This window comes from Oncorhynchus masou, unplaced genomic scaffold (assembly GCF_036934945.1).
Source record: "Oncorhynchus masou masou isolate Uvic2021 unplaced genomic scaffold, UVic_Omas_1.1 unplaced_scaffold_9643, whole genome shotgun sequence".
Taxonomy (NCBI): Eukaryota; Metazoa; Chordata; class Actinopteri; order Salmoniformes; family Salmonidae; genus Oncorhynchus; species Oncorhynchus masou.
In genome coordinates, this window is record NW_027016145.1 from 1 (window position 1) to 10,369 (window position 10,369).

The window sequence follows — 10,369 nt, forward strand, 5'->3', positions numbered from 1 at the left end:
ATCAGGTCCGGGTCAGGCGCCCCCAATCAGGGTCTCCGTCAGGGTGCCCCTGCATCAGGTCCGTCAGGGTGCCCTCCATCAGGTCCGGGGTCAGGGTGCCCCCCCAACTGTCCGGTCAGGGTCAGGGCGCCCCCAATCAGGGTCACAGGGCCAGGGTGCCTCCAACCAGGTCCGTCGGTGCTCCCCACCCAGGGTCAGGTCAGGGTGCCCCCCCCCCACTCAGGTCACGGGGTCAGGGCAGCAGCCCCCCCCCCAATCTGTAGGTCCGCTCAGGGTGCCCCCCCCAGGTCAGGTCAGGTGCCCCCCCGCAGGTCAGGGCCAGGGTGCCCCCCCCCCCATCGTGGGTCAGGTCAGGGTGCCCTCCCCCATCAGGTCAGGGTGCCCCCCATCAGGTCAGAATCAGAGGGCCCCACCCATCAGGTCAGAATCAGAGGCCCCCCCATCAGAATGAACCAGAGGGCCCCCCATCAGGTCTGAATCAGAGGGCCCCCATCAGGTCAGAATCAGAGGGCCCCCCATCAGGTCAGAATCAGAGGGGCCCCCCATCAGGTCAGAATCAGAGGGGCCCCCCATCAGGTCAGAATCAGAGGGCCCCCCCCATCAGGTCAGAATCAGAGGGGCCCCCCCATCAGGTCAGAATCAGAGGGCCCCCCATCAGGTCAGAATCAGAGGGCCCCCCCATCAGGTCAGAATCAGAGGGCCCCCCATCAGGTCCAGAATCAGAGGGCCCCCCCATCAGGTCAGAATCAGAGGGCCCCCCATCAGGTCAGAATCAGAGGGCCCCCCCATCAGGTCAGAATCAGAGGGCCCCCCATCAGATCAGAATCAGAGGGGCCCCCCCATCAGGTCAGAATCAGAGGGCCCCCATCAGGTCAGAATCGAGGGCCCCCCCATCAGGTCAGAATCAGAGGCCTCCCCCATCAGGTCAGAATCAGAGGGCCCCACCCCATCTGAACACTGGGTTATATGTAACATTAGAGCCATGAAATATCAGTTGTCTGTATTGTCCATTGTTAATTATCCTCATTTTCACCTTTCTCCTCCTTCCTTCTCCCCTTTCCTATCTTTCACTCGCCTCTGTCTCTCTCTGTCTGTCTCTCTTTCCTCTGTCTCCCTGTCTGTTTCTCTGTCTCCCTGTCTGTCTCCCTGTCTGTCTCCCTGTCTGTCTCCCTGTCTGTCTCCCTGTCTGTCTGTCTGTGTCTCTGTCTGTCTGTCTGTGTCTCTGTCTGTCTGTCTCACTGTCTGTCTCACTGTCTGTCTCACTGTCTGTCTGTCTGTCGTCTGTCTGTGCTGTCTCTCTGTCTGTCTCTGTCTGTGTCTCTGTCTGTCTGTCTCTCCCTGTCTGTCTCTCTCTCTGTCTGTCTCTCTCTCTCTGTCTGTCTCTCTGTCTGCTCTTCTCTGTCTGTCTCTCTCCCTGTCTGTCTCTCTCCCTGTCTGTCTCTCTCCCTGTCTGTCTCTCTCCCCTGTCTGTCTCTCTCCCTGTCTGTGTCTCTCCCTGTCTGTGTCTCTCCCTGTCTGTGTCTCTCCCTGTCTGTGGTCGGTTCTCCCCCTGTCTGTGTCTCTCCCTGTCTGTGTCTCTCCCTGTCTGTGTCTCTCCCTGTCTGTCTCTGTCTCCAGGCGCCTCAGCCAGATGAGTTGAGTATAGAGGAGCATGAGATGTTGGAGGTGATAGAGGATGGAGACATGGAGGACTGGGTCAAGGTAATAACAGCAATCAGACAGTAAACACAGTGTAATATCGTCCTCTTTCATTGCTTGACCAGGGTTGTCCTTTAACACAGAGCTCTGTAATTAGTTAACGGTCTTAACATCCTGTTGTGTAATTGGTTGTTTCAGGCGAGGAACAAGAGGGGGCTGATTGGCTACGTCCCAGAGAAGTATCTTCAGTTCCCCACCTCTAACAGCCTACTGAGCATGCTCCAGTCTCTCTCTGCCCTGGACACACGTTCACACACCTCCTCCAACTCCACCGAGCCAGAGATACACACTGGCAGCATCAACGGAGACGCCAGCCAAGAACGCACACACACATGTACACACCACTACACACACCCACACCACACACACACATGTACACCCCTACACACACACACCATTACACACACATGTACACCCCTACACACACACACCATTACACACATGTACACCCCTACACACACACACACCATTACACACACATGTACACACCACTACACACCCACACCATTACACACACACATGTACACCCCTACACACACACACCATTACACACACATGTACACCTACACACACACACCATTACACACACACATGTACACCCCTACACACACATACCATTACACACATGTACACCCCCCTACACACACACACCATTACACACACATGTACACCCCTACACACACACCATTAGCACACACATGTACACCCCTTACACACACACAATTACACACACATGTACACACCACTACACACACACACCATTACACACACATGTACACCCCTACACACACACACCATTACACACACATGTACACCCCTACACACACACACACCATTACACACATGTACACCCCTACACACACATACCATTACACACACATGTACACCTACACACACACACACCATTACACACATGTACACCCCTACACACACACACACATTACACACACACATGTACACCCCTACACACACACACACCATTACACATGTACACCCCTACACACACATTCACAAAAACTAGGCAAATATAAAACACTCTCAAAGACTATAGAAACATTTTCAACTTTGTTGTCATATCAAGACAATGATGGAAACAGAACCCAGTGTGTTAACTCACCTCAATAGTAAACGTCAGAACCCAGTGTGTTAACTCACCTCAATAGTAAACGTCTGAACCCAGTGTGTTAACTCACCTCAATAGTAAACGTCTGAACCCAGTGTGTGTTCCAACTCACCTCAATAGTAAGCGTCTGAACCCAGTGTGTTAACTCACCTCAATAGTAAACGTCTGAACCCAGTGTGTTAACTCACCTCAATAGTAAACGTCTGAACCCAGTGTGTTAACTCACCTCAATAGTAAACGTCTGAACCCAGTGTGTTAACTCACCTCAATTCACCTCAATAGTAAACGTCTGAACCCAGTGTGTTAACTCACCTCAATAGTAAACGTCTGAACCCAGTGTGTTAACTCACCTCAATAGTAAACGTCTGAACCCAGTGTGTTAACTCACCTCAATAGTAAGCGTCTGCACCCAGTGTGTTAACTCACCTCAATAGTAAACGTCTGAACCCAGTGTGTTAACTCACCTCAATAGTAAACGTCTGAACCCAGTGTGTTAACTCACCTCAATAGTAAACGTCTGCACCCAGTGTGTTAACTCACCTCAATAGTAAACGTCTGAACCCAGTGTGTTAACTCACCTCAATAGTAAACGTCTGAACCCAGTGTGTTAACTCACCTCAATAGTAACGTCTGAACCCAGTGTGTTAACTCACCTCAATAGTAAACGTCTGAACCCAGTGTGTTAACTCACCTCAATAGTAAACGTCCGAACCCAGTGTGTGTTAACTCACCTCAATAGTAAACGTCTGAACCCAGTGTGTGTTAACTCACCTCAATAGTAAACGTCTGAACCCAGTGTGTGTTAACTCACCTCAATAGTAAACGTCTGAACCCAGTGTGTGTTAACTCACCTCAATAGTAAACGTCTGAACCCAGTGTGTGTTAACTCACCTCAATAGTAAACGTCTGAACCCAGTGTGTGTTAACTCACCTCAATAGTAAACGTCTGAACCCAGTGTGTGTTAACTCACCTCAATAGTAAACGTCTGAACCCAGTGTGTGTTAACTCACCTCAATAGTAAACGTCTGAACCCAGTGTGTTAACTCACCTCAATAGTAAACGTCTGAACCCAGTGTGTGTTAACTCACCTCAATAGTAAGCGTCTGAACCCAGTGTGTTAACTCACCTCAATAGTAAGCGTCTGAACCCAGTGTGTGTTAACTCACCTCAATAGTAAGCGTCTGCACCCAGTGTGTGTAACTCACCTCAATAGTAAGCGTCTGAACCCAGTGTGTGTTAACTCACCTCAATAGTAAGCGTCTGCACCCAGTGTGTGTTAACTCACCTCAATAGTAAACGTCTGCACCCAGTGTGTTAACTCACCTCAATAGTAAACGTCTGCACCCAGTGTGTTAACTCACCTCAATAGTAAACGTCTGAACCCAGTGTGTTAACTCACCTCAATAGTAAGCGTCTGAACCCAGGTGTGTTAACTCACCTCAATAGTAAGCGTCTGAACCCAGTGTGTTAACTCACCTCAATAGTAAACGTCTGAACCCAGTGTGTTAACTCACCTCAATAGTAAACGTCTGCACCCAGTGTGTTAACTCACCTCAATAGTAAGCGTCTGAACCCAGTGTGTTAACTCACCTCAATAGTAAACGTCTGAACCCAGTGTGTTAACTCACCTCAATAGTAAACGTCTGCACCCAGTGTGTTAACTCACCTCAATAGTAAGCGTCTGAACCCAGTGTGTTAACTCACCTCAATAGTAAACGTCTGAACCCAGTGTGTTAACTCACCTCAATAGTAAGCGTCTGAACCCAGTGTGTTAACTCACCTCAATAGTAAACGTCTGAACCCAGTGTGTGTTAACTCACCTCAATAGTAAACGTCTGAACCCAGTGTGTTAACTCACCTCAATAGTAAGCGTCTGAACCCAGTGTGTTAACTCACCTCAATAGTAAGCGTCTGAACCCAGTGTGTGTTAACTCACCTCAATAGTAAGCGTCTGAACCCAGTGTGTTAACTCACCTCAATAGTAAACGTCTGAACCCAGTGTGTGTTAACTCACCTCAATAGTAAACGTCTGAACCCAGTGTGTGTTAACTCACCTCAATAGTAAACGTCTGAACCCAGTGTGTGTTAACTCACCTCAATAGTAAACGTCTGAACCCAGTGTGTGTTAACTCACCTCAATAGTAAACGTCTGAACCCAGTGTGTGTTAACTCACCTCAATAGTAAGCGTCTGCACCCAGTGTGTTAACTCACCTCAATAGTAAACGTCTGAACCCAGTGTGTGTTAACTCACCTCAATAGTAAGCGTCTGCACCCAGTGTGTGTTAACTCACCTCAATAGTAAACGTCTGCACCCAGTGTGTTAACTCACCTCAATAGTAAACGTCTGAACCCAGTGTGTTAACTCACCTCAATAGTAAACGTCTGAACCCAGTGTGTTAACTCACCTCAATAGTAAACGTCTGACCCAGTGTGTTAACTCACCTCAATAGTAAACGTCTGAACCCAGTGTGTTAACTCACCTCAATAGTAAACGTCTGAACCCAGTGTGTTAACTCACCTCAATAGTAAGCGTCTGAACCCAGTGTGTGTTAACTCACCTCAATAGTAAGCGTCTGAACCCAGTGTGTGTTAACTCACCTCAATAGTAAACGTCTGAACCCAGTGTGTTAACTCACCTCAATAGTAAACGTCTGCACCCAGTGTGTTAACTCACCTCAATAGTAAACGTCTGAACCCAGTGTGTGTTAACTCACCTCAATAGTAAGCGTCTGAACCCAGTGTGTTAACTCACCTCAATAGTAAACGTCTGAACCCAGTGTGTTAACTCACCTCAATAGTAAACGTCTGAACCCAGTGTGTTAACTCACCTCAATAGTAAACGTCTGAACCCAGTGTGTTAACTCACCTCAATAGTAAACGTCTGAACCCAGTGTGTTAACTCACCTCAATAGTAAACGTCTGAACCCAGTGTGTTAACTCACCTCAATAGTAAACGTCTGAACCCAGTGTGTTAACTCACCTCAATAGTAAGCGTCTGAACCCAGTGTGTTAACTCACCTCAATAGTAAACGTCTGAACCCAGTGTGTTAACTCACCTCAATAGTAAACGTCTGAACCCAGTGTGTTAACTCACCTCAATAGTAAGCGTCTGAACCCAGTGTGTTAACTCACCTCAATAGTAAACGTCTGAACCCAGTGTGTTAACTCACCTCAATAGTAAACGTCTGAACCCAGTGTGTTAACTCACCTCAATAGTAAACGTCTGAACCCAGTGTGTGTTAACTCACCTCAATAGTAAACGTCTGAACCCAGTGTGTTAACTCACCTCAATAGTAAACGTCTGAACCCAGTGTGTGTTAACTCACCTCAATAGTAAACGTCTGAACCCAGTGTGTTAACTCACCTCAATAGTAAACGTCTGAACCCAGTGTGTGTTAACTCACCTCAATAGTAAACGTCTGAACCCAGGTGTGTTAACTCACCTCAATAGTAAACGTCTGAACCCAGTGTGTTAACTCACCTCAATAGTAAACGTCTGAACCCAGTGTGTTAACTCACCTCAATAGTAAACGTCTGAACCCAGTGTGTTTAACTCACCTCAATAGTAAACGTCTGAACCCAGTGTGTGTTAACTCACCTCAATAGTAAACGTCTGAACCCAGTGTGTTAACTCACCTCAATAGTAAACGTCTGAACCCAGTGTGTGTTAACTCACCTCAATAGTAAACGTCTGCACCCAGTGTGTTAACTCACCTCAATAGTAAACGTCTGAACCCAGTGTGTTAACTCACCTCAATAGTAAACGTCTGAACCCAGTGTGTTAACTCACCTCAATAGTAAACGTCTGCACCCAGTGTGTTAACTCACCTCAATAGTAAACGTCTGAACCCAGTGTGTTAACTCACCTCAATAGTAAACGTCTGAACCCAGTGTGTTAACTCACCTCAATAGTAAACGTCTGCACCCAGTGTGTTAACTCACCTCAATAGTAAACGTCTGAACCCAGTGTGTTAACTCACCTCAATAGTAAACGTCTGAACCCAGTGTGTTAACTCACCTCAATAGTAAACGTCTGCACCCAGTGTGTTAACTCACCTCAATAGTAAACGTCTGAACCCAGTGTGTGTTAACTCACCTCAATAGTAAACGTCTGAACCCAGTGTGTTAACTCACCTCAATAGTAAGCGTCTGAACCCAGTGTGTTAACTCACCTCAATAGTAAACGTCTGAACCCAGTGTGTTAACTCACCTCAATAGTAAACGTCTGAACCCAGTGTGTTAACTCACCTCAATAGTAAACGTCTGAACCCAGTGTGTTAACTCACCTCAATAGTAAGCGTCTGAACCCAGTGTGTTAACTCACCTCAATAGTAAACGTCTGAACCCAGTGTGTTAACTCACCTCAATAGTAAACGTCTGCACCCAGTGTGTTAACTCACCTCAATAGTAAACGTCTGAACCCAGCGTGTTAACTCACCTCAATAGTAAGCGTCTGAACCCAGCGTGTTAACTCACCTCAATAGTAAACGTCTGAACCCAGTGTGTGTTAACTCACCTCAATAGTAAACGTCTGAACCCAGTGTGTTAACTCACCTCAATAGTAAACGTCTGCACCCAGTGTGTTAACTCACCTCAATAGTAAACCACCCAGTGTGTTAACTCACCTCAATAGTAAGCGTCTGAACCCAGCGTGTTAACTCACCTCAATAGTAAGCGTCTGAACCCAGCGTGTTAACTCACCTCAATAGTAAACGTCTGCACCCAGCGTGTTAACTCACCTCAATAGTAAGCGTCTGAACCCAGCGTGTTAACTCACCTCAATAGTAAACGTCAGAACCCAGCGTGTTAACTCACCTCAATAGTAAACGTCTGAACCCAGTGTGTTAACTCACCTCAATAGTAAGCGTCTGAACCCAGTGTGTTAACTCACCTCAATAGTAAACGTCTGAACCCAGTGTGTTAACTCACCTCAATAGTAAACGTCTGAACCCAGTGTGTGTTAACTCACCTCAATAGTAAACGTCTGAACCCAGTGTGTTAACTCACCTCAATAGTAAACGTCTGCACCCAGTGTGTTAACTCACCTCAATAGTAAACGTCTGCACCCAGTGTGTTAACTCACCTCAATAGTAAGCGTCTGAACCCAGCGTGTTAACTCACCTCAATAGTAAGCGTCTGCACCCAGCGTGTTAACTCACCTCAATAGTAAACGTCTGAACCCAGTGTGTGTTAACTCACCTCAATAGTAAACGTCTGAACCCAGTGTGTTAACTCACCTCAATAGTAAACGTCTGCACCCAGTGTGTTAACTCACCTCAATAGTAAACCACCCAGTGTGTTAACTCACCTCAATAGTAAGCGTCTGAACCCAGCGTGTTAACTCACCTCAATAGTAAACGTCTGAACCCAGCGTGTTAACTCACCTCAATAGTAAACGTCTGCACCCAGCGTGTTAACTCACCTCAATAGTAAACGTCTGAACCCAGGCGTGTTAACTCACCTCAATAGTAAGCGTCTGAACCCAGTGTGTTAACTCACCTCAATAGTAAACGTCTGCACCCAGTGTGTTAACTCACCTCAATAGTAAACGTCTGCACCCAGTGTGTTAACTCACCTCAATAGTAAGCGTCTGAACCCAGTGTGTTAACTCACCTCAATAGTAAACGTCTGAACCCAGTGTGTTAACTCACCTCAATAGTAAACGTCTGAACCCAGTGTGTTAACTCAGCTCAATAGTAAACGTCTGAACCCAGTGTGTTAACTCACCTCAATAGTAAGCGTCTGCACCCAGTGTGTTAACTCACCTCAATAGTAAACGTCTGAACCCAGTGTGTTAACTCACCTCAATAGTAAGCGTCTGAACCCAGTGTGTTAACTCACCTCAATAGTAAACGTCTGAACCCAGTGTGTTAACTCACCTCAATAGTAAACGTCTGAACCCAGTGTGTTAACTCACCTCAATAGTAAACGTCTGCACCCAGTGTGTTAACTCACCTCAATAGTAAACGTCTGAACCCAGTGTGTGTTAACTCACCTCAATAGTAAACGTCTGAACCCAGTGTGTTAACTCACCTCAATAGTAAACGTCTGAACCCAGTGTGTTAACTCACCTCAATAGTAAGCGTCTGAACCCAGTGTGTTAACTCACCTCAATAGTAAGCGTCTGAACCCAGTGTGTTAACTCACCTCAATAGTAAACGTCTGAACCCAGTGTGTTAACTCACCTCAATAGTAAACGTCTGAACCCAGTGTGTTAACTCACCTCAATAGTAAACGTCTGAACCCAGTGTGTTAACTCACCTCAATAGTAAACGTCTGAACCCAGTGTGTTAACTCACCTCAATAGTAAACCACCCAGTGTGTTAACTCACTCCCAATAGTAAGCGTCTGAACCCAGTGTGTTAACTCACCTCAATAGTAAACGTCTAGCACCCAGTGTGTTAACTCACCTCAATAGTAAACGTCTGAACCCAGTGTGTTAACTCACCTCAATAGTAAACGTCTGAACCCAGTGTGTTAACTCACCTCAATAGAAAACATCTGAACCCAGTGTGTTAACTCACCTCAATAGTAAACGTCTGAACCCAGTGTGTTAACTCACCTCAATAGTAAACGTCTAGAACCCAGTGTGTTAACTCACCTCAATAGTAAGCGTCTGAACCCAGTGTGTTAACTCACCTCAATAGTAAACGTCTGAACCCAGTGTGTTAACTCACCTCAATAGTAAACGTCTGAACCCAGTGTGTTAACTCACCTCAATAGTAAACGTCTGAACCCAGTGTGTTAACTCACCTCAATAGTAAACGTCTGAACCCAGTGTGTTAACTCACCTCAATAGTAAACGTCTGAACCCAGTGTGTTAACTCACCTCAATAGTAAACGTCTGAACCCAGTGTGTTAACTCACCTCAATAGTAAACGTCTGAACCCAGTGTGTTAACTCACCTCAATAGTAAACGTCTGAACCCAGTGTGTTAACTCACTTCAATAGGTTCAAGCCTCATTGATTGTTCCAAAATTAAGTGATAACCCTCTCTCTCTCCCCACCCTCCCCCGCTGTCCCTCCCCCCCCCTCCCCCGCTCTCCCTCTCTCTCCTCCCCCGCTGTCCCTCTCTCCCCCTCCCCCCCGCCTGTCCCTCCCCCGCTTCCCCCTCTCCCCTGCTGCCCCCTCCCCCTCTGTCCCTCTCTCTCCTCCCCCACTGTCCCTCCTCTCTGCGCCCTGCTCCCCCTCTCCCCCCTCCCCCGCTGTCCCTCTCCCCTCCCCCGCTCTCCCCCCCCCCGCTGCCCCCTCTCCCCCTCCCCCGCCTGCCCCCTCCCCCCTCTGTACCTCTCTCTCCCTCCCCCGCTGTCCCTCTCTCTCTCCACCCCCGCTCCCCCACTGTCCCCCTCCCCGCTGCCCCCCGCTGTCCCTCTCCCCCTCCCCCCGCTGTCCCCTCTCCCCCTCCCCCACTGTCCCTCTCCCCCCCTCCCCCGCTGTCCCTCTCCCTCCTCCCCCACTGTCCCTCTCCCCCTCCTCCCCGGCTGTCCCTCTTCCCCCTCCCCGGGCTGTCCCTCTCCCCCCCTCCCCGCTGTCCCTCTCCCTCCTC

General features: G+C 48.0%; 1 protein-coding gene across 1 annotated transcript; it reads left to right on the forward strand.

Annotated features, from left to right (window-relative positions):
* Positions 1-58: 58 nt before the first annotated feature.
* On the forward strand, positions 59-986 carry LOC135538432 (basic salivary proline-rich protein 3-like; the record flags this gene model as incomplete). The annotated part of the gene is made up of 2 exons (XM_064964327.1): positions 59-193; positions 288-986. Coding segments are annotated over 2 exons (834 nt in total), but the record flags the coding sequence as incomplete, so codon positions are not given.
* Positions 987-10,369: the final 9,383 nt, after the last annotated feature.